Genomic DNA, 24127 nt, shown 5'->3' with positions numbered 1-24127 from the left:
TTCACAGGGGTGCCCCAGCCCCTGAGTGCAAATGTCCCAGCCATTCATCTCTCACTCTGCATTTTGCCGCTGCTATTTCCTGCATTGTGCACCCACAGAGGAAAGCGTGCTGTTGCCCATAGCAACCAGTAGCTCGGCTGCCCGGTGTGTGCGACATATTGCTGTGCAGCTGCATCTTCTGATTCTATTACGACATGATGGGGGGCCCAAATCAGTTACTTTGCTTAGGGCCCCATTTAGCCTTAATCCGGCTCTGGTTCCTGGTGGGAACCATGTCTTTTGTCCACAGGTTGAGGCTAAATACTGCTGTCATTTCTTCCCTTAACCACCTGAGCGTTACGGACGAGCTCAGCTCGTCCAGTAACGCCACGGTGGATTGCTCAGGCCCTGGTGGGCCGATTTGCATAATTTTTTTTTCAAACACGCAGCTAGCACTTTGCTAGCTGCACGTTTGTTCCGATCGCCACCGATACGCCTTGAAAGAGGGCCCCCCCCCCGCAGACCCCTTGCACAGCCTGGCCAATCACCGCCAGGCTGCGCTATGGGGTGGATCGGGACTCCCTCTGATGTCAATGACGTCATTCCGATTGTCGCCATGGCAACAGAGGAAGCCCATACAGGAAATCCCGTTCAGAACGGGATTTCCTGTTGGGTATGACCGCCGGCAGCGATGCCGCAGGGAGGGGGGGAAAATTTAGGTAAAAAAAAAAATTAGGTAAAAAAAAAAAAAACCCTCCCGCGGCCGTGCGCCACAAATAATCAGATCGCTAGGGAGGTTAACTTTTTTTTTTTTCTTTTCTCCTATAATCGCTGAGTCACCTCAGCCTTGCTTGCTAACAAGTGAGCAGAGGATCAAGTTTCAGCTAGGCAGGGAAATAAAGGGTAAAGGAGGAATAGATTATAGATAAAAATAACCCCCAGCATGCAACTGAATGGCAATGGCTATTAAAGGGCCAGTGCTCCTGAGGCAGTGATGGCTTACCTTGGCACTCCAGCTGTGGTGGAACTACAAGTCCCATGAGGCATTGCAATACACTGACAGCTCTAAGCATACATCGGGGAGTCAGAGGCATGATGGGATTTGTAGTTTTGTCACTGCTGGAGTGCCAAGGTTAGCCATTACTGTCCTAAGGTATGTGATAACTCCAAACCATAACAGCAGAAAAAAAGTTTTGAAAGTTTTGAATGCAGGATTAGCATCTTTATCACTTAACACACTCAGACCAATTGCTGTTGAAATTTGATTTTTATGGTGACAATCCTGCTTTAAGCAGACTTTCTGAATAGGATTTTACACACCCTGCTGCGTTAATGACAAGCATCATCAGTCAAGGAAAGTGCAGACGCTTTATAGTGTTCATAGATAACACTAATTTACTTAAACTTTAAAGGACAATGGAAGAGAGAGGTATATGGAGGCTGCCATGTTTATTTCATTTTAAACAATACCAGTTGCCTGGCAGCCCTACTGACCCTCTGCCTCTAATACGTTCAGCCATAGACCCTGAACAAGCATGCAGCAGATCAGGTGTTTCTGACATTGCCAAATCTGCATGTTTGTTTGTGGTGTTAGTCAGACACTACTGCAGCCAAACAGACCAGCAGGACTACCAGGCAACTGGTATTGTTTAAAGGGAAATAAACATGGCAGCCTCCATAGTCTTCTCACTTCAGTTGTCCTTTAAAGCAAACCTGAAATGAGAGTGATATGGAGGCTGCCATATTTAATTCCTGTTAAACAAATACCACAAAAGGTGGATCAGCGCATCACCAGGCCGCCTCCGAATGGCCTCCAATCAGAGGTGCGCTGAGCTCCCCCCCCCCCCCCAGAAACTACAAACGCACTTTGAACCCAAACAGAAGCTCTGCATATACACCAAAAGCAAAGCTGTTAAGTGGGAGCAGCTGACCAAAATGAATTAAATTAGTACATGGCAAAGAAATGAACAGCGCTACTTAAAAACAGACAAGTGCCTACCTGCAAAAGAGTGCAAGCCCCACTTGTGGGATAAAATACACACCTAGCATACACATGACCTGTCTACCACTGGAGGATGTTGGTTTCCGTAACAGCTTGCATGCAACCTATTAAGTACTCGTCCCTCCCACTGCGAAGAAGTCAATCCTCCATGGGAGGGGCCTAACACTAACAATTGAAAATTTTGTTTGCAGTTTCTGGGGGGGCTCAGCGCACCTCTGATTGGAGGCCATTCGGAGGCGGCCTGGTGATGCGCTGAAGCTGATCCACCTTTTGCGCAATTTTCAAATTTACTTGATTAGCCGCACCCAGGCTATGCATATACACAGGTTAGGATTTAGTTAGTGTTAGGCCCCTCCCATGGAGGATTGACTTCTTCGCAGTGGGAGGGACGAGTACTTAACAAGTTGCATGCAAGCTGTTACGGAAACCAACATCCTCCAGTGGTAGACAGGTCATGTGTATGCTAGGTGTGTATTTTATCCCACAAGTGGGGCTTGCACTCTTCTGCAGGTAGGCACTTATCTGTTTTTAAGTAGCGCTGTTCATTTCCTTGCTATAAACAAATACCACAATCAGAGCACCTGATCTGCATGCTTGCTCAGGGTGTATGGCTAAAGGTATTAGAGGCAGAGGATCAGCAGGACAGCCAGGCAATGTGCATTGTTTAAAATAAAATATGGTAGCCTCCAGATCAGTTGTCCTTTAAAAGGTCTACTTCAATTCAGCCTCTAGATTTCTGCTTCTTTTTTCAAAAAGGCGGTTGGTGGAAAAGAATAGTTTAACACTTCTGCAGTTCATAGCTAAGGCTTATTATTATTTTTATTTATTTATTTATTTATTATGTACGTACAATAGGATATTGTTATTAAAGAGAAACTAGACACGTGAAGATAAAGTAGTAAATAAAATTGCTTTTTTTAGTCAGTTCGTGTTTGCCCATTGTTCTTTCCTCTCCCCGATTTAGGGCCCATTTCCACTATCGCGAATTTGCATGTGTTTTCCGCATGCAAATTCGCATTGCAATACAAGTGAATGGGACTGTTTCCACTTGTCAGGATTCCTTTGCGTTTTTCTGTGCAGAAAACATTTGCATGGCAGAGCCATCAGAATTCGCATACCGCTATGCGAATCGCATAGAAACAGTGGAAAAAAAAAAAAATCACACCAGCACTGCCATGGTTAAATTCGCATACATCGTCATCCATGCGAATTCGCATGAAAATTCACATAGACCCGCATGCGAAATCCGCATGCAAATTTTTCCCGCGATGATTTCCACCGCACAAGTGGAAATGCAGCTTTACACTTTGAAATGAATCTCTGGTGGCAATATCTTTAGTCCTGTCAGATAATCTCAGTTGAATGTTCGATTACTGAGCATTCCAAAGACAGAAAATAATGCCTGGTCTCCCATAATGCTCCAGGAAGAGAATTACGCATAGCTAAATAGCCTAGGCTTTGACATCACTAGGACTAAATACAGCTATAGGAAGGGTTTATGATGAAACCAGGGCAATTACTGTGGGTATCCAAGAGTGGGTATCCTAAATAAGTTACTGCATTCTACTATATGTCACTACAGAGCCTCTTTAAATACTCAATTCTATGAATTGTGGTGGAATTATCTGGTAAACCAGCAGTCCTCACCTCACAGCCATGGAGTAGGCGGACTCCACCGGCAGTGTACACGGTAGCGCTAAATAGGAGGCCACCCTGACGGGCAGGAGGCTGGTGATCTGGTTGTAGAGACCTCCTTTCTCTTTACAGGCTTCTTTCAACACTGAAAAAAAAAGACGGAAGATGGGTTATTTTCACCGCAGAGACAAATTGCTCATCTATAGAGACGGCAAATCATTTCCAACCTGCATGCAAACGTCATGCAAATTGTATGCAGCCTCAAGCAACAAATCTCTACCTTCGCTGAGCACCGGCGGCAGCTTCTCCATGATCTTCTTATTCAGAGGCCAGCGACTCGTTTCCGTCTTCTCCTCCTCTGTCTTCTGTTCATTGGTGGGCGTGTCGCACTCCGGACTACCGCATTCAGAAGATTCCGCCATCTGCTGTGCCGGCGCACACAGGCCTGTCGTGGGCGATGGCGTACTCAACAGATCTACAGACAAAATATTTTTATTTTATTTTTTTTTAAGTCAAACTTTACTTCAACTCCAATTACACTCAAAATTACATTTCTGCCCCAATACATTAAAGGGGCACTATGGCGAAAAATTGTAAAATTTTAAATATGTGCAAACAGACAAATAAGAAGTACGTTTTTTTCCTGAATAAAATGAGCCATAAGTTACTTTTCTCCTATGTTGCTGTCACTTACAGTAGGTGGTAGAAATCTGACAGGTTTTGGACAAGTCCATCTCTTCATAGGGGATTCTCAGCAAGGCTTTTATTCTTTATAAAGATATTCCCTAAAAAGGATTTAAACAAGAATGCTGGCCAGCTTCCCTGCTCGCTACACAGTTTTTTGGCAGTTGGAAAGAGCAACTACCATTCACTAAGTGCTTTTGAAAATAAATAAAGTCCTGAGAATCCCCTATAAAGAGATGGACTAGTCCAAAACCTGTCACTTCTGTCAGATTTCTATTACCTACTGATAGTGACAGCAACATAGGAGAAAAGTAATTTTCTGGCTCATTTTACTCTGGAAGAAACATACTTCTTATTTCTATATGTTTGCACATATTTCACATTTTACAATTTTTCGCCATAGTGCCAGTAAAACATTTATATGAACACTAGAAAGACTGTTCTTTTGTCATTTGACTGCATATTCACAGTTAACTGATATCATTGCCGGCTGCAGGGCAAATTATCAGACTGTGCCCCCCCAATGTCCAATGTTGACCCCCCTTCCCCTCCCCAAGCAGTATACATTACCTGTCCGCGTCCGCCGCTGGCTCTGGGCTCTGTCTATACACATGCCCCACATGGTTGCCGGGGTAACTTGGGCGTGTGTATGATGTCAACAATGTGTATGGGCGGAGGATGGAGCTTGCGGCAGACATGTAATGTATACTGCACTGGGCAGGGCACATTGGACATTATGGAGACAGAATCGGGGGTTTCATCACGTGTCCCGATATCGCTTTCCTCGATTGACCAAGACATCTTACAGCATGTCCAATCGACATGCTTGCTCCAAAATTGGTTGCATCGATTGGGCATGCATTTGGCAGCACAGATTTTCATCGGATTCTATAATTATCGAATTTGATGGTTGATCAGCCACCAAGTCGCTAGATGTATGAGCACCTTAATACCTACTAAAGCCTAGTACACACATAAACATTTTGATTGGCGAATTTTATCACTGCCATGTAGTATGAGAGCTTACATACAGAATCTACGCCTAGTATTCAAAATCTGTCGGCTCTACCACTGGATGGAGGTGGGAAAACTGGCAAATCATTGGCTAATCAAAGTTGAAGGTGTGTAGCAGGCTTAAAGGACAACTGAAGGGGGAGGGATATGGAGGCTGCCATATTTATTTCCTTCAATACCAGTTGCCTGGCTGCCCTGCTGACGCTCTGCCTCTAATACTTGTAGCCATAGACCCTGACCAAGCATGCAGCAGATCAGGTTTCTCTGACACTGAGATCTGACAAGATTAGCTGCATGCTTGTTTATGGTGCGATTCAGACACTACTGCAGCCAAATAGATCAGCAGGGCTGCCAGGCAATTGGTATAGCTTAAAAGGAAAGAAATATGGCAGCCGCCATAGTTTTATCACTTCAAGTGTCCTTTAAGATTCTGCACCATGGGAGAGCCTACATCTATCACTAGTGTTAGGGGTAACAGTGTTTCTACTCAACCTAACTGTGTGGATAGGGGTAAAAAAAAAAAAAAAAAAAAAAAAAATTAATAAAAATATCTGTTGCGGTTTAATTCCAGTCTCTGTATTAATTCCACATATGACGGGGCGTCCCTCAACAGCAGACACAGTCAGTGATACGTCAATCCTGACAACTTGCATGAAAATCTAATACAAACCTTGTAGTAGGATTCGAATTGGGCCAATCCAAAGCAAGAGAAAGCACGTTTCCAATTCCAATCTGCATACGGTCTGCAATAAATTTGCATGCAAGTTGTAGCAATAAGCATCTTGACCTAGTAGCAGCTTTAAACACAATGTTTCGCTTGAAGCAGCCTGTGCAGTGGCAGCCTCTGTTGGCATATCTCGTACAGGCAGGTGGCAGTAGTATGCAGTTATATTTACCTGCTCTGGATGCTTCTCTTCCTCCGCCTGAGGCTCTGAACTTCCGGCAGGTCTTGCGGGTCCTGATCACATGACATGACCGGGATCCAGGAGACAGTGTCAGCATTACAGTGCCACCTGCTGATTGAAGAGACTTTCACCATCAGGTGGCACTGTGCTGACACTGTCTCCTGGATCCCAATCACGTCATATCATGTGATCGGAACCGAGAAGACGTGTCTGATTACATCGGTGTTGGAGGAAGGAGCAGCCAATCCAGCTGTCTGGACTGGTATGTATGAGAGCTTCCTACCACCACTCTACTGTGCCGCCAACTATGGGAACCCTGCTAGCCTGCCAGGCTGGGGAAAGCAGCATGAAAAATATGTCACTGCAGTCAAAGTTTTAATTTATTTGGCTGCTAAAGAGTTAAATACCATTCCTACCCAATTATTTATAGAGCAGCGAACATTCTACAATTATCTGACCCATGTACCAATATTTGTAATGGGACATTCTAGCTCTAGCAATAGTAAAGGGGACAGAGCAAGCAGAAACAATATACTCTTAAAGAGAACCAGAGGTGGGTTTCTGCAATCAATATTAGGACACAGAGGCAGGTTCTGTATACAATGCCCAGCCTCTGTGTCCTTACCGTGTGTATCCAGGCTCCACCCGGGCTCTGCTGTCCCACATTTAAAAAAGCGCCAGGCTAGCGACTCACAGATTGTCGCTAGCAGGCTGTTATTTACCTTTGGCTGTATGTCACAGCCGCTCCCCCGCCTCCTGTATAGCGCAACTCCACGCCTCTGTCACTGCTACACTATTGGGGGCTCTCGGTTGTGTTTTTCTTTGTTTTACATATAGAAACGATATGAGACTCATATCTATACTACTAGTGTTCTATTTCTTAGCTGTACTACACATACAATTTATTATCTCATACGTTTATTTTCACTTCAGACAAGATTCCCTTTAAACCAGCAAAAGTATCAAATCATTAAAATGAGAAAGAAAAAAAATATTAAAATGAAGCACTTTATCAGGAACAGTATACTAACACTGGGTAGAGCCTCCCTTTATTAGGGACACTATACCAACACTGGGCAGGTCCTCTTTATCAGGGGCACTATACTAATACTGGGTAGGGCCTCCCTTTATTGGGAACATTATACGAATACTGGGCAGGGCCTGTCTTTGCCCTCAGAACTGTCGCACATCTTCAAGGCATGGATTTCAGGAGATGCTGAGACATTCCTTTGAGATTTTGCTCCATGTAGCCAGAGCTTCCTGTTCTTGGCTGATAGGAGTGGAACCTGTCGTGGTGTGAATGCTGTGCAATCTGAAATGCTTTTCTGCTCAACACAGCTGTAAAGAGTTATCATAGTCATCCTGTCAGCTCTGACCTGTCAGGCCATTCCCCTCTGACCCATTCCATCAATAAGGCCTTACCAACTGACACTTTTTCAACGTTTTCATTTTCCCACCATTTTAAATGAACTCTATAGACTATTGTGCGCAAGAATCCCAGGAAATCAGCAGTTACAGTTAGCATCACACCAGCCCATTACCGCCAGCAATCATGCCACAGGCAATAATAGTTAACTGAATCTCCTGACCTGTATCTACATGACTTTACACACTGCAGTGCCGCAGCACATGATTGGCTAGTCGGATGGCTGCATGACAGGTGTACAGGCGTTCCTAATAAAGTGCTCATTAACGTTATTCCTTCATCACAAGAAGAAAACCTGGCCCTGAAGTAGGGCTTTAATCATTTAGAATCATGCAGAGATTTTATATAGTGATATTTTGTGACCTTCAACCAAAACAAGGGAAAAGCTCACAAGAGGGGGAGAAAAAACAAAACAGGAAAGAGAGGAGATAAAAATGAAGACAAAATGATAAAACAAACATACTGTGGTCTTTTAGGAATCTAAGAGCATCATTGTACCCCTCCTGGCACATCTCTCCCAGAACCTGCAAAAAGAACATCAGCAGCATGAAATGCGACGGACAGGAAGGGGGTGGAGCATGTACAGCAGTATAGGGGGATGTAACAAGCAAATCAAATAAGCAGAGACAGGAAAGGAGTTGCTCAAGGCGAGCAATCAAATTCCACTGTCGTGCCTGTAGTGCAGACAGCAAGTATATGATTGGTTAGTGTTGGCAACAAGTTCCCTTTTCTTTGTCCTAGGTTTCAAGGACAACTGAAGTGAGAAGACTATAGAGGCTGCTTTATTTTCTTTTAAGCAATAACAGTTGCCTGGCACCCCTGCTGATCTATTTGGCTGCAGTAGTGTCTGAATCACACCAGGAAAAATATGCTGCTAATCCAGTCAGATTTGACAATGTCAAAAACACCTGATCTGCTGCATGCTTGTTCAGGGTCTGTGGTATTAGATGCAGAGAATCAGCAGGAAAGCCAGGCAACTGGTATTGTGCTTAATATAAACATGGCAGCCTCCATACCCCTCTTGCTACAGTTATCCTTTAAAGCCCAACTAGGCACGAAACAGAACAAAGCAAATTCTGAAAGCAATGATATAATTTACAAGTATCTCAAATGAAACAAAACATTTCTAATTAAAAAAAAGGCATGTAGTCCTGCTTCCTGTAGCTGTGCACCCATCTATACAGGCTTAAAGGGAACCTGAAGTGAGAGGTATATAGAGGCTGCCATATTTATTTACTTTTAAACCATAACAATTGCCTGGCAGACCTGCTGATCTATTTGGCTGCAGTAGTGTCTGAATCACGCTAGAAACAAGCATGCAGCTAATCTTGTCGGATCTACCAATGTAAGCTACACCTGATCTGCTGCATGCGATTTTTCAGAGCGATTCTAGGCATGCAAGCTTTTACTGTACAGCTTCTGTAACAAAAACACCTGGAAAACCACTGTGATGTAGCATTTTTCAAAGAAGTTTTCCACTTTCCTATACTTTAACATTGAGAAACGCCTCAAATCTAAAAAATACTGCAAAACCCCTCAATTTGGGCCATGCATTATACTATATGCAGAGGTTCTGAGAAATGCTCTAGATAGGACATCTAAACTTCCTGCTTCGGAAGTCACATGATCACACCCGAATGACCCACCCAGCAGCTGAATCCAGAGAGGCGAGGAAACATGCTGCACTGTAGAGACAAGCACATTTGAATGAGATATTCTGTCCCGCCCTTTGGCCTCAGTTCCCTGCTTATATTCACACGTCCTGATTGCTGTCAGAATTTGCCATGTTCAGTGTAGGGTGTAGCCGAGCTTTCACTAATTGCGCTCAGTTCAAGTAAATCACAGGAGGAGCAGCTTTGATAACAATGAGGATGAAATGGAAAGAAGAAAAAAACAAAAATATAAATAATGAGAAGATAACGCAGTCTGCAAATGTTAGCTTAAAGAGGACCTCCGAACAAAACAAAACAAAAAAACAAAAACACACCTGTCAGTGCAGCTGTAATGAAAAGTTATATTTGCCTCTGGAGTCTTGTCCCACGAAGCCGCCCCTTAGACCCCGCCTCCCCTCAGAGAAAAGACGCCAAGCTATTTACTGTATTAAGTTACCAGGCATTTTTTTCTTGGCGGAGAGAGGGGACGCGGGGCCAAGCGGCAGAAGTGTAGTGATGTGTGGTCTAAGGGGAGGCTTCGTGGTACAAGATTGGGAGACCGGCTGGGAGACCGGCTGGGAGCATAGCGCTGGCGAGGGACATAGCCTTCCAGGGGCTGGAGGAAGCCAAAGGTAAGTAGACCTCATTTTGTTCAAAATCGCTGATATTTGCTTTAAGTGACTGTGGAGAACTCTATGGGACAGGGAGGACAAACAAGGAGGCACATGGCCAGAACTGCACACGCCCAGTAGTCAGCAACCACCGGGACTAACAGCAGGAGAACAGACGGGACCGGATGAACACAGAGGGAGCCCCTGGACTACAGCGGGCTGGAGGAAGCCCCAGGTAAGAACAAAAGTCAATTGAAAAAGGGGTGGTGGTGCCGGAGGACAGACATGGCAGGCCAAGCATTTAATTACCCAAGCAGCTTTTCTGAAGGTCTGGAATAAAATATTGGTGTGACAAGTCAGGATGATGTCATAGGGGGAGTGGCAAATTGTAGGCCAAATCTTTTGCATAATAGTCAGTTGGTTCGCTGCAGTGTGCTCTAGGAAAATCTCCGGCAGCTAAAGAGCAGTTACCTGAACTAAAATATAGACCGCTAATAAGAATTGAAGCTTCAAGGTAAATGAGAGGATAAAACAAAAAAAATTACTGAGCAACCAATCACATTGAAGAGTGAGTCACTGCACAGCCAATTGCATTGGATAGAGAGTCAAATCGGCAACACAGAACAGAGGAGAACATTTTAGCCAGTCTAAAGGAATAGACAGGAACAGGAAGTGACATAAGAAAGAAACAGGAAGTGATGTCACTTACCTTAGGCTCTGGCGGGAAGAGCGCCCTTGTCAGCCGGTAGAGGTTCCCCACACTGAACTGAATGCTGGTGTTGGTGATTCGCAGCTCGTGGAAGTTGGTAGAGTTATCACGGGGGCAGATGTCGGACTCTCCCGAGAAGGGGGACACTGTGATGGTGTTCTTTAGTTCATACTCCGGTAAGTTGTTGCTAATACCGCCATCCACATAACGCTAAAAATCACAAAGGACATATTTTGTCAGGACCGGAGCAGATAAAGAAAACCGTTTCCTTTGTGCACAAAATAGCAAGAACTATCAACTCTCACTGCCAACTTTCTATCCCCAAGACTATCAGTGTATATTTTATAGGTTCATACACACCTACCAACTATCTGCCAAACTTGTCTGTTAAGCCTCATTCACACGCTCAACAGCGCTCTTTTATGCAGCACAATTGTCAAACAGCTTTTGTCGTGAAACAAGTTGAAACAAAAACAAACAAAAAAACCAAAGTATTTTGCTATTGTTCAAAAAGCTGATAAGTTTACCAGCTGTTTGAACAATAGAAAAATATTTGAACAACTGTAATGAGTGATATGGAAGCTCCTATATTTCCTTTTTAAGAATACCAGTTGCCTGGCAATCCTCCTGATACTCTACTTCTGATGCTAGGTACACACTGAGATTTTCTGTCCGATTTACTGTCCGATCGATTTCTGAGCATTTTCTGATTTATTTCCTATTGAAGTGAACGGAAATCGACCGTAAAGCAGATCGGACATGTTGGAAATAATCGATCGGACAGTAAATCGGCCAGAAAATCCCAGTGTGTACCCAGCATAATACATTTAGCCGTAGACCCTGAACAAGCATGCAGCATATCAGGTATTTCTGACATTGTCAGATCTGACAAGATTAGCTGCATGCTTGTTTCTGGTGTTGTTCAGACTGGAACGGTTTACAAGGAAATAAATATGTCAGCCTCCATATTCTTCTCTCTACAGTTGTCTTTTAAAGAGAATCTGTATTGTTAAAATCGCTCATAAGTAAACATACCAGTGCGTTAGGGGACATCTCCTATTACCCTCTGTCACAATTTCGCCGCTCCCCGACGCATTAAAAGTGGTTAAAAACAGTTTTAAAAAGTTTGTTTATACACAAACAAAATGGCCACCAAAACAGGAAGTAGGTTGATGTACAGTATGTCCACACATAGAAAAATACATCCATACACAAGCAGGCTGTATACAGCCTTCCTTTTGAATCTCAAGAGATCATTGTGTGTTTCTTTCCCCCTGCATCTCTCATGCACTGAAGTTTCAGGCTGCTTGTTTCTTCCTGCAAACAGCTTTGCCATTGTCTGTAATTCTTCAGTATGTGAAAGCCCAGCAAGCTCAGAGAACGATTTATCCAGCTTGTAAAAGATAAGAGAGAAGAGAGAAGCTGCTCTAATCCTAAATAACACACAGGCAGTGTGCAGAGAGGGGCCTGGAAGGGGGAGTTCATAGCAGAACCACAACACTGAAGAACTTGGCAGCCTTCCAGACACAGGCTGACAAGTCTGACAAGAGAGAGATCAGTTGATTTATTACAGAGACTGTGATAGTATAAAGTGCTGCAGTAAGCCAGAACACATTAGAATAGCTTTTGGAACTTGTAGGGTGATAAAAAAACAGAATGCAATTTTTGTTACGGAGTCTCTTTAAGGTGTCCGTATATTACTTGACTACTGTAAGATTCAATCATTTTATCAGATGGGGGGGGGGGGATTGATTGTGTTCCATTCTGCTCAATGGAAATTGCCTGACATCTACTCAAATGAAAAAATGTATTTGATCGGGCAAGGTATCAGTTGATCGTAAAAGAATGTATTTGATCGGGCAAGGTATCAGTTGATCGTAAAAGAACCTGTTCACATGATTTTGATCAACACAGGATCGATTTTGTTGGTTTCTAGTGAAGGAGAATTGCCAGGATCTCGCTTGTAGTTCAGTGTTCTCCCCAGAATTTTTTTCCAGCCGGGTGGCATGAAAAAGTAGCCGGGTGGGGTCAGATGGGAGAATGCAGGGCCGGTGCTTCTGTGAGCAACTCTGATTACAGCATAGGAGGAGGCGAGCCGATGACAGCCGGGTGATCATCAAAACTAGCTGGGTGGAGCACCCAGCTAAAAGGGCCTGGGGAGAACACTGTAGTCTGTAGGCCAATAGTCAATTTACTTTCAATCAACCACACAGTTTTCAATTGTCCAATAAAGCTGATTGCTTAAACGCTCAATGAAAAAAAAAAAAAAAAAAAAAAAAAGTGTATGGGCATCTAAAAGTGGTATGGAAAAAAAAGCAATTCCGGTTTGCTCTAAAAGATTAATTTAGAACAAAAAAAAAAAAAAAATTGTAGCAGAACAGCATTCAAACAGGTGGAAAGCTCCTTGCTTCAGTGGGCAGCTTCTGGCCACATAGGAAGAGGTGTTATTACCTTTTGTTTACATTCCTTTGTCAGATACATTTAGTAAACATAGGCAAAGTGCTGAAACTTCAGAGCAGGTAAACTGTGCTTTGGGAATTTGTCGACAGACAATTTTACTTGTGCACAAAAGCAAATCTGAATGGGTAATAAAGAGTAGGAAAACAAATTTTTATTGAATGTTGTGTCAGATTTTCCCCACTTTAAGTCATCCATAAAAGGTCCTAGCAGGGGCGTAACAATAGACCTGCAAGGGATGCAGCTGCAGTGGGGCCCAGAAGCCGGAAGGGGCCCCGTGGGAGGAGAGGTTTCTTTTCCCGGTTCTAGTAAAAATGTTTCTGTACCGTGTTAGCCAAACAATATATGTAGGTAGAAAAAAAACAAAGTCTTGTAAAAGTAATACCTTTTAATGGCTAACTGCTAAAGTTAAATAATGCAAGCTTTCTGGGATCTAGTCCCCTTCTTCAGGCATATTTCTAGATGTTAGCTGTAGTAAAACACTGATGCAGGGAAGCTGCATGAAGATGGCAGTTGTACTGGTTGCTGTTTAGCAGTTAGATGTCAGGTGATCAGCAGGCTGGAGCCAGTGAGCTTATGCAAGCAAACATGAAATCTAGCAGGTTTCTGAAGATAGTGAAGCCAAGTCAATCATGTTACATAAGGAGTCATGAATCCCACTCCACAATTTAAACCTTCTGTTAATGTCTTGAACATTTTCATAAATTTGTACTCAGAAATCTTTCTTGCTTGTTCATTTTTAAAGTTACCCTTGAGAATAAATACTTTGAGATCTTGCATGCTGTGTCCTGGTTCACAGAAGTGTTGGCCCACTGGTGTGTCCATTTTACCCTCATTAATTTTAAAGCGGTGATGGTTCATTCTTGTGCGCAGTTTTTGTCCTGTTTCTCCTATATAGATTCCTCTTGAGGGGCATTTCATGCAGCGTATCATGTATACAACATTGGATGATTCACAGGAAAATTGGTCTGATATTTGATGATATTTCTGTGAGTTTGGTATTTGTATTTGGCTTGTGCTCAAGATATAAGGGCAGGTCTCACACCTTGCGTTATTACAGGGTAATGTGCCTGGAGTTTCTGGTGTAGATAATGCACTTCTGATAATCATTTGTCTCAAATTGGGAGGTTGTCTGAAAGCAAGCATTGGTAAATCAGGAAAAACTTCTTTCAGGCGTTTGTCTTTATGAAGTATCGGTTGCAGAGCTTTCGATATCTTCCTCAGTGTCTTTAATCTTGGGTTGTAGGTGACCACTATTGGAACTCTGTTGTTTTCAGTCTTTGGGGTGTACTTTAATAGTTCCTCTCTAGATTTTAAAGTTGCTCTGTGTATTTGATCATCAACGATTCGTGGATGATATCCCTGATCTATGAATATATTTTTGTCACTACGTAATATATTCATAGATCAGGGATATCATCCACGAATCGTTGATGATCAAATACACAGAGCAACTTTAAAATCTAGAGAGGAACTATTAAAGTACACCCCAAAGACTGAAAACAACAGAGTTCCAATAGTGGTCACCTACAACCCAAGATTAAAGACACTGAGGAAGATATCGAAAGCCCTGCAACCGATACTTCATAAAGACAAACGCCTGAAAGAAGTTTTTCCTGATTACCACTGCTTGCTTTCAGACAACCTCCCAATTTGAGACAAATGATTATCAGAAGTGCATTATCTACACCAGAAACTCCAGGCACATTACCCTGTAATAACGCAAGGTGTGAGACCTGCCCTTATATCTTGTGCACAAGCCAAATACCAAACTCACAGAAATATCATCAAATATCAGACCAATTTTCCTGTGAATCATCCAGTGTTGTATACATGATACGCTGCATGAAATGCCCCTCAAGAGGAATCTATATAGGAGAAACAGGACAAAAACTGCGCACAAGAATGAACCATCACCGCTTTAAAATTAATGAGGGTAAAATGGACACACCAGTGGGCCAACACTTCTGTGAACCAGGACACAGCATGCAAGATCTCAAAGTATTTATTCTCAAGGGTAACTTTAAAAATGAACAAGCAAGAAAGATTTCTGAGTACAAATTTATGAAAATGTTCAAGACATTAACAGAAGGTTTAAATTGTGGAATGGGATTCATGACTCCTTATGTAACATGATTGACTTGGCTTCACTATCTTCAGAAACCTGCTAGATTTCATGTTTGCTTGCATAAGCTCACTGGCTCCAGCCTGCTGATCACCTGACATCTAACTGCTAAACAGCAACCAGTACAACTGCCATCTTCATGCAGCTTCCCTGCATCAGTGTTTTACTACAGCTAACATCTAGAAATATGCCTGAAGAAGGGGACTAGATCCCAGAAAGCTTGCATTATTTAACTTTAGCAGTTAGCCATTAAAAGGTATTACTTTTACAAGACTTTGTTTTTTTCTACCTAAATATTTTCCCGGTTCTGGAAGACTGACAACTAAGGAAGAAAAAAAAAAAAATTCTGTGCTCTGCAGTTATTCTAATGACTGCATCTGCTCAGCCACTGATGAGGAATCATACAAAGTTTTGCAGACAAAGATTTGTAGACAGTCCCTATTCAGCGTGCAGCAGGCTCTTGTGTACAGTGTCCTGCCCCCAGTCCCTCCCCAAATGCTCTGTACTGTAGTGATGCTGGAGGAGTCGGGAGAGCCAGTTCTGCTCCAGAGGACAGAGTCAGTGTAATAAGCTGAGGCAGTGAGCACACTCGTCTGTCAGTTTTCTGTACACCATGTGTGTCTGTATGTGTGAAAACATGCATGCTTTATCACAGAAGCTATTGTAATTGATAGAGAAAACGCGTGCATTGCTTCACTGCTGTCAGTTAAGCAGAAATCTGTACAGGCAAGACACAGACAGCAGTAACAACCTAACAAAACCCTTCCTCACAGCATGGATTGCAGGATGTCTGTCTGGAAATAGCCATGTGTTTATATGGAAGAACTGATGTCTGGCTATTTCCAGCCAGACATCAGTTCTTCCATATAAACACAGACTGGGGATCAGATAAGACAGGGCACCTGCGGGGGTCATGACCTGCAGCCTCCTGCCTCTCTCTCTCATCTGAACTTCACAAATAGGTTGAGCCTCTTGATAACCAGTAATCCCTGCTCGTTTCACAATAACCAGTTTATTTAGCATTTCAGCCTTATTTCCCTACTTAAACTACAAAAACAAAGTACTCACCACGCCTCGGAAGGTGGGAGGGATAATCCCACAGTAAATTGGGACAAAGGCACTGCAGACCAAAGCCTGGCGGAGGAGACAAAACCAGAGATGGTTACAAAGATAGCAGGTGAAAACCTGCATAACATGCATTATGCAAAAGTTACCTCTGCGGAGGAGAGTTCTGCATACACACACACACACACACACACACACGAAAACTGTTGCCTTTTATTTGCTACATTAGGGAGACAGTTCAGGGAATGAGCACTGTACGGACACACTATTTTGCTAAATCCAAGCAGCCTGTACCGTTCTACGGAGAGGGAAGGAGGGTAGTATGACTGCAATCTGTTGTACTTCACTCTTTATTGTACTCACTAGATTGGGACCAGAAGGATTACCTCAGTGGAGAACTATCTACCTCGTGCAGGACCATCCCCCTACCTACCCAAAACTGGCAAAGTGCTTTATATGGAAAGGGTTAAAGGACAACTGAAGTGAGAGGGATATGGAGGCTGCCATATTTCCTGTTAAGTAATACCAAATCCCTGACAGTCCTACCGATCTCTGGCATCAGTATCTGAATCACACACCTGAAACAAGCATGCAGCTAATCCAGTCAGACTTCAGTCAGAGCACCTGATCTGCTGCATGCTTGATAAGGAGCTATGGCTAAAAATATTAGAGGCAGATGATCAGCAGGACAGCCAGTCAATCTGCATTGTTGTATTGGAAATAAATATATCTCCATATCGCTCTCACTTCAGTTGTCTCATAAATGCCCATCTGTTTCTGAATCACTTTGAAGTTGCATGTAGGGATTGTATGGTGCCCCAACGATAGCTGTGCCCCATTACATGCTGTGCCCCCATTACATGCAGCCCCCACCGCACCATTCTGTACTGTATGCCAATATTATAATACCTGGACAAGTTCCTCCTTGGAGCTGAAGTCAGACACCAGGACGTTCTCGCCATCGGAGACTCGGGTGAGAGATATGCACAGCTTGCCGGACGCCAACTCGTGTGCGTTTTCTGGGAAGTTTCGGTTAAGTCCGTCCTTCAGAATCTTCACCAAGTTAAAGGAAGGATGCAGCGGGCCGAGATTCCTCTTTCTGGCCTCCCGGGCGACCTTCATCACGTCTGCACAACAGTCAGCTGCAAGAAGGCGGAGACAGAGAGAGAGAGGAGAGTCAGACATGTGAACTGTACAAGATCCGATCCTCAGGGGAAGGCCTAGGTGAGAAAGCTGCAAGAGGGCGGAGACAGAGAGAGAGGAGAGTCAGACATGTGAATTGTACAAGATCCGATCCTCAGGGGAAGGCCTAGGCGAAAAAGCTGCAAGAGGGCGGAGACAGAGGAGAGTCAGACATGTCAACTGAAAAAGATCTGATACAAAAAAAAAATAAAAAATAGATGAGATCTTAATGTGGAGGGGTGTGTCCTGATTGACCACAAACAAGATTATAAAAAACAAAATGTTATTAGATATCCAAATATATAAAAATATCAAAAAAAGCAATATGTATTTATTGTACAAGATCGGATCCTCAAAGGAAGTCCTGGGTGAAATTGCTGCAAGAGGACCGAGACAGAGAGAGGACATTCAGATATGTCAACTGTGCAGGATCCGAACCTCGGAGGGAGGTCCAAAGCAAAACAGTCAGCTGCAAGAGGGCGGAGACCGAGTCAGACAGACATGCAAACTGTGCGGGATTCAATTCTCAGGCAGGGAACACACTTGACTGTTTTCGTACGCGTTTTCTGCACAGAAAAGCTGAGAACTCATGTTAATCAATGGGCTAGTACACACTTAATATTTTGTTCGCGCGCAGAAAAAAAACTGACATTCTGCATCATGACTCTGCACATTTTGTCAGTTTTTTGTATCAATTACATTAGCTGTTATGAAAAAACGCACGCGGTTTCCTGCATAGAGACACACTTGGTGTGCAGAAAAAGTATGCAGAAAAACGCGCGCTGAAAACTGAAAGTCAAGTGTGTTCCCTGCCTCAGAGGAGGACCGGAGATCAGTGTGTGACTTGGAAATGGACCACTCAAATGCAGCAATTGTTAGATTTCATTTGACCAATGCCAAGCTGCATATATTTGCATCAACTCACTTAGTATCTATAAAAATGACTATTGCTGGCCGGGAATATATGGAGCGCATGCTGATATCTTTATGTGTTTTCCCTGAAATTCAAATAGATGGTACAGTGCAGTTTCATTTCACAAGATAAGCACATGAGCGAGGGGGGAGGTGGTTTGGCGTTTAACCTTGAATCGGTGAGATAAGGATCCTTGGTGTGCCGTTACAGTCAGATCCTGTCCATAATTTATGAACAGCTTCTGGCGATGTGGAGGACGCAGGAAGTAAGGCGGTCGGCTGTCACATCGCCACGCTCTGCAGCGAGACATCGTGTCTCAGCACGCAAGGCAATAAACTGTTTACATAACAGGCTCATGGCACGTGACACCGACGCTGCAAATACACGCCGTGAAAATGTCCCACATACCAGCAACCAGATCCACCTGAAGGACGAGCGTATACGTTTTATTGCAAAACAAAACTAGCACACTAAGGCAGCCTGCAGGGTGAGATTATGAAATCATTACTATGGCAAAGAATGTTAAAATGTAAAATACATGTAAACACACAAGTAAGAAGTGTATTTTTTCCCCAGAGTAAACAGCTATAAAATAACTTATCTCCCATGTTGCTGTAACTTTTAGTAGATAGTAGAAATCTGACAGGTATAGAACTAGTCCATCTCTTCATAAGGGATTTTCAGTATCATTTACCAGTATTATTTACAAAAGCACACTATGGAATCTACAAAAACAATTTATAGCACAATTTACTCTGGGAGAAATGTACTATTTGCTGGTATGCGTTTTCATGCACTTTTAATTTTACAATTTCAAGATAGTGGTCCTTTATTATTTAAATACACAGAGTACATAGTCATGTCACTGACTGTCCTCAGGAGGAGCTCACAATCTAATCCTACCATAGTCATAGTCTAATGTCCTACCATATTATAATTATGATGATTCATTTATAGAGCACTGACATCTTCTGCAGCACTGACTGTCTTCAGAGGAGCACCTCCCTAGCGGTATGGAAAGATGTATTAGTCCATAAAAACATGCTGTGAACAGTATAAACATGCATACATGCAAATACTCTCCTGCACTGTATACTAGACCCTTGCTTGACACATTTTGGCAAGTTACAGGAGAAAAAAAAAAATTAAATTTTTTTTTAATCACTTTTTGCACAGAAATCCTGGGAAAATTGAACGCCAGGGAGGTTAATCCTACCATAGTTTAATGTCCTGCCATATTATTATTACTAGTAAAAAGGCCCGCCTGTTCAAAAAGACAGGCGCTAGGTCACAGCCGCTACCCCCCGCAATGCGCGCACATACCAGTGTTGCCAACTCATCCCTATAATTACTGACACATGAATTATACAGGTTTTGTGGCTAGGTAGATGCAGTTAAGGCACTTATGCGTAAGAAGCCCCAGAACCTGTATAACTTAGATGTGTCAGTAATTAAAGGGATGAGTTGGCAACACTGGCACATACGTGTCCCGCTTGCTCGTTCCCCACCACTGTCTGCAGTATATGCACACAGGGAGCTGCTTGCTTGGCAGTTGGAAAAAGCTGTCATTTCCCACAATGCAATGAGAATCTCTGAACCACACACAACAAGCTGTCAGATCCGGTGTAATGTCTGATTGCGCTGCCCGGAAGCTTCCTTCCACACTGAGTAGCACACATGCTCAGTGTGAAGTTAATTATGCTGCTGGTGGTAAAATAATAAATATATCCGCTTCCACACATCATACACTCACCAAATTTTCAGGGTAGGGAGGGGATCCCCCGAACAACCTCTATGTTAAATTGCAGCCCCCGAGCCCCGCCGGTTCAGGAGATAGATTAGAGAAACCTATCTCGGGAAGCAGTGGGTCTCGAGGGGCTGCAATTTGGCATAGAGGTAGTTCGGGGGGTCCCATCCCTACCCTGAAAATTTGGGGAGTGTAGGATGTGAAGAAGCAGAGATATTTAGTATTTTACCATCAGCAGCATAATTAAATAGGAGCTGTGGCTGCACAGTCTCCTACTGCGCATGCGGGGCAGCGCAAATCCACAGGCAGCGTAATCAGACACAACACCGGCCCTGTGTCCTAACTGCCCTGGCTGCGCACATGCTCAGTACAAAAAAGCCAGGGACACACAACCATTCAGTTGATGACACAGGGACACTTGCATTTTAGTGTATAGGATTATTATTATGTCTTTTAAAGTGCTGCAGAAGATGTCAGTGCTATTAGTACAAAGTCATGTCACCGACTGTCCTCAGTGGCGCTCACAATCTAATCCTACCATAGTCATAATCTGATGTCCTACTATATTATTATTTAGTTATATAGCACTGACATCATCTACAGCACTTTACAGAGTACATAGTCATGGGTATGATAAGATATGGCTTATTGGCATTCTCATTGTAAAAAAGTGTCATTTTTGAGCATGTTGAACCAAATCTTAAAAGGGCAACTGAAGCGAGAGGTATATGGAGGCTGCCATATTTATTTCCCTTTAAGCAATAGCAGTTTTCTGGCTATCCTGCTGACCCTCTTCCTCCAATACATTTAGCCATAGCCCCTGAACAAGCATGCAGCAGATCAGGTGTTTGAAATTATTGTCAGAACTGACGAGATTAGTTACATGCTTGTTTCTGGTGTGATTCACACCAGAGACACTACTGCAGCCAAATAGATCAGCAGGGCTGCCAGGCAATTGGTATTGTTTAACAGGAAATAAATATAGCAGCCTCCATATACCTCACAGGTGTCCTTTAAAGGATACGACAACTGACATGTGGAATAATGAGATAGACATGGGTATGTACAGTGCCTAGCACACAAATAACTATGCTGTGTTCCTTTTTTTCTTTCTCTGCCTGAAAGAGTTAAATATCAGGTATGTAAGTGGCTGACTCAGTCCTGACTCAGACAGGAAGTGACTACAGTGTGACCCCCCCACTGATAAGAATTTCCCCCTTTTTTATCTCTTTCTTGCTCTCAGAAGCCATTTTCTTCTAGGAAAGTGTTTTATAGTTGGAATTTTTTATCAGTGAAGGTCACACTGTAGTCACTTCCTGTCTGAGTCAGGACTGAGTCAGCCACTTACATACCTGATATTTACCTCTTTCAGGCAGAGAAAGAAAAAAAAGAACACAGCCTAGTTATTTGTGTGCTAGGCACTGTACATTCACATGTCTATCTCATCATGTCACATGTCAGTTGTGGTATCCTTTAAGCGTCAAACACACAGGCCTTATATGAACCCACAAGAATAATACTTGCACAAGCCTTGCAATGTATAGACATGATTTAACAACACTGCTTTGGCAAACATGGGATTGCTCTATAAAATCATCTTTTCACAGTTGTGTGGCTTTGTGTATTTTCACTGCCTGACCTCACAGCTTCTGGCCCTTTCACTGGTAACAGTCATAAAATGAAATCTTCCTTATTTCATGTTTTACAGCTACCTTCATAGATGATTTTATGGTCGAGTATTGTCACCAATTACCTCAGGCAGCTGATAAGAACCTGCTCAACCTTAACACACAGTGCTACATGTTCTTTACCAGGAATAAGGGAAAGCAAATCATTCTGATAAACAGCCGTGCCCAGTTGTAAAAAAAAAAAAAAAAGTTTACAATGCAAATTCGGACTATTACTAATCTCCAATTCGCCATACAATCTGCACGTTGGATAACAAACCGTTAATCTGCACCAATTTACTCCTCTTCCCGATAATGAGAAGCTACCTGAACTGAAAGTGACAAAGTCCTGTCTTGCGTCTGCGTTACATAACCCGGCTGATAATCACACATATAATTATAGAGTTATCGGAAAATTTCAAGCAAGCGGACTTTGAATTCTATATCATAACAGGAGTTTGTTTGTCGATCGCCCCAAAGCGAGCCGCAGGAGAAATAATTAACCGATTTCTGAGAAGGAGATCATATCGTGTATCGCCAGAGGCGGTTATCAGTGACGGCAGGCGTGAAAGGCGTAGTGAATGACAACAGCGCAGCCTTGGGCCGCACGCCATATCTCAGAGTCTCAGTAGGCTGAAGTTTGTGACCTGTTGTGGCCAGTTTGAGAGAACATGAGATGACCGGGTCAGCTCACACCCTGCAGCCAATCAGGGCTGGGACGCCAGGAGAGAACTGAAAATGGTTGTGTAACAGGCTAATTCCCGGAAATAGACTTTTCCCTCTCTGCCCTGCCTGCCAAGTGTGGAGGAAAATGCAGAAGATGTGGCCTAGCAAGACAGCAATAGTCTGACAGGAAACCTGAAGCGAGGAGGATATGAAGGCTGCCATATTCATTTCTTCTTAAAGAGAACCTGAACTGAAAATAAAAAGTCAAAATAACCATACACAGGTCATACTTACCTCCCGTGTAGTCTACTCAATCTCTTTCGCCTCTTCTGCGTCCTGTTTGTCCACTGTGATCAATGGAATTCTCCGTCCTTCAATTTTAAAAATTGCCATTACCCCATAACAGCTTCCTGGTCAGCAGTGCACACTGTTAAACTGTAATATCACGCACTTGAGCCATAGGGAAACATGGACATTACCTTGCACATTCAGTTGTAACTGACAGCTGCTGATATATAACTGACAGCAACTGGTATATTTCAGTTCTGACAACATATTGTCAGAACTGGAAGGGATCACTGTAAGAAGAATATGGTGAGCTTCTGAGAGGAACCGACGGTGAGGTTAGCATGTAATATTCATTTGCAGCTAAGTCATGTGTTTATTTTAAATAGATGTAATCACTTCAGGTTCCCTTTAATATAGCAGTTGCCTGGTTCTCCTGCTGATCCTCTGCCTTTAAAGTATTAAAGGCAGAGGATCAGCAGGAGAACCAGGCAACTGGTATATTAAAGGGAACCACAGCCCTGAACAAGCATGCAGATCAGGTGCTCTGACTGAAGTCAGACTGGATTAGCTGCATGCTTGTTTGATGTGTGCGATTCAGCCACTACTACAGCCAAAGAGATTAGCAGGACTGCCAGGCAACTGGTATGGTTTAAAAGGAAACATCCATATCCCTCTCAGTTAAGGTTCCCTTTAAAGAAAAGCATTTTTTTTTGTTACAGCTGATACAAATCCTGCAATAATTCTGCAGTGTGTCTACTTCCTGCTTTCATGCTTATTTCAGGGTTGTGATTCAGACACTGCTACAGCCAGATAACTCAGCAGGACTGCCAGGCAACTGGTATAGTTTAAAAAGAAATAAATATGGCAGCCTCCATATCACTCACTTCAGGTGTCCTTTAAACCCACTTTGGATGTCCGAACACACAGAACTGCCCATTGCAGCCTAGGGCTGGGCCAGTCACACAGCACCCGAAGAACATCTTTGTGCCCCAGACAGTGAAGCATACCCAGGTCACAGCCTGTCATCCAATTAGACAGCAGTGTCACCTGATGCAGGATTGGATTGGAAGCCAGCGAATGACTGCTCACTGGCCTCTACAGTAAGTGAATGGGAGGTGCTAGCACTGCTATTCTGTATGTGGGCGGTCCATATTTAAAAGTGCAGTGGGACACAATTATAAGTTATACATTTTGTGTTGGGGGGGGGCAGTGAAAAAGCTGGGGGGGGGGGGGGAGAACACACTCTTTCTCCTCCTACAGTAGTCCTATAAGCAATACCAGTTGCCTGGCAGCCCTGCTGATCCATTTGGCTGCAGTAGTGTCTGAATCACATACATGAAACAAGCATGCAGCTAATCCAGTCAGAGCACCTGATCTGCATGCTTGTTCAGGGGCTGTGG

The 24127-nt window shown here is 43.3% G+C and overlaps 1 protein-coding gene across 3 annotated transcripts in view; it reads right to left on the bottom strand.

The window, feature by feature from the left end:
- Window positions 1-24127, bottom strand: part of LOC137564383 (patatin-like phospholipase domain-containing protein 2) — a 52204-nt gene that overhangs the window by 9525 nt on the left and 18552 nt on the right. The window contains exons 1-7 of one of the 3 annotated variants that reach the window (XM_068278180.1): window positions 19525-19609; window positions 17174-17406; window positions 16268-16333; window positions 10618-10827; window positions 8109-8169; window positions 3897-4091; window positions 3629-3761 (exon numbers count right to left, since the gene is read on the bottom strand). In XM_068278180.1, the coding sequence (XP_068134281.1) occupies window positions 3629-3761; window positions 3897-4091; window positions 8109-8169; window positions 10618-10827; window positions 16268-16333; window positions 17174-17386 (878 nt within the window). In that variant the 5' untranslated portion in view covers window positions 17387-17406; window positions 19525-19609. Of the gene's footprint in view, window positions 1-3628; window positions 3762-3896; window positions 4092-8108; window positions 8170-10617; window positions 10828-16267; window positions 16334-17173; window positions 17407-19286; window positions 19307-19524; window positions 19610-24127 lie in introns of those variants that run through there. The other 2 variants (XM_068278181.1, XM_068278179.1) reach the window with 2 other exon arrangements.

This window comes from Hyperolius riggenbachi, chromosome 3 (assembly GCF_040937935.1).
Source record: "Hyperolius riggenbachi isolate aHypRig1 chromosome 3, aHypRig1.pri, whole genome shotgun sequence".
Classification (NCBI taxonomy): Eukaryota; Metazoa; Chordata; class Amphibia; order Anura; family Hyperoliidae; genus Hyperolius; species Hyperolius riggenbachi.
The sequence above is the reverse complement of the archived record's forward strand: the minus strand, read 5'-3'. Positions and strand labels throughout refer to the sequence as shown.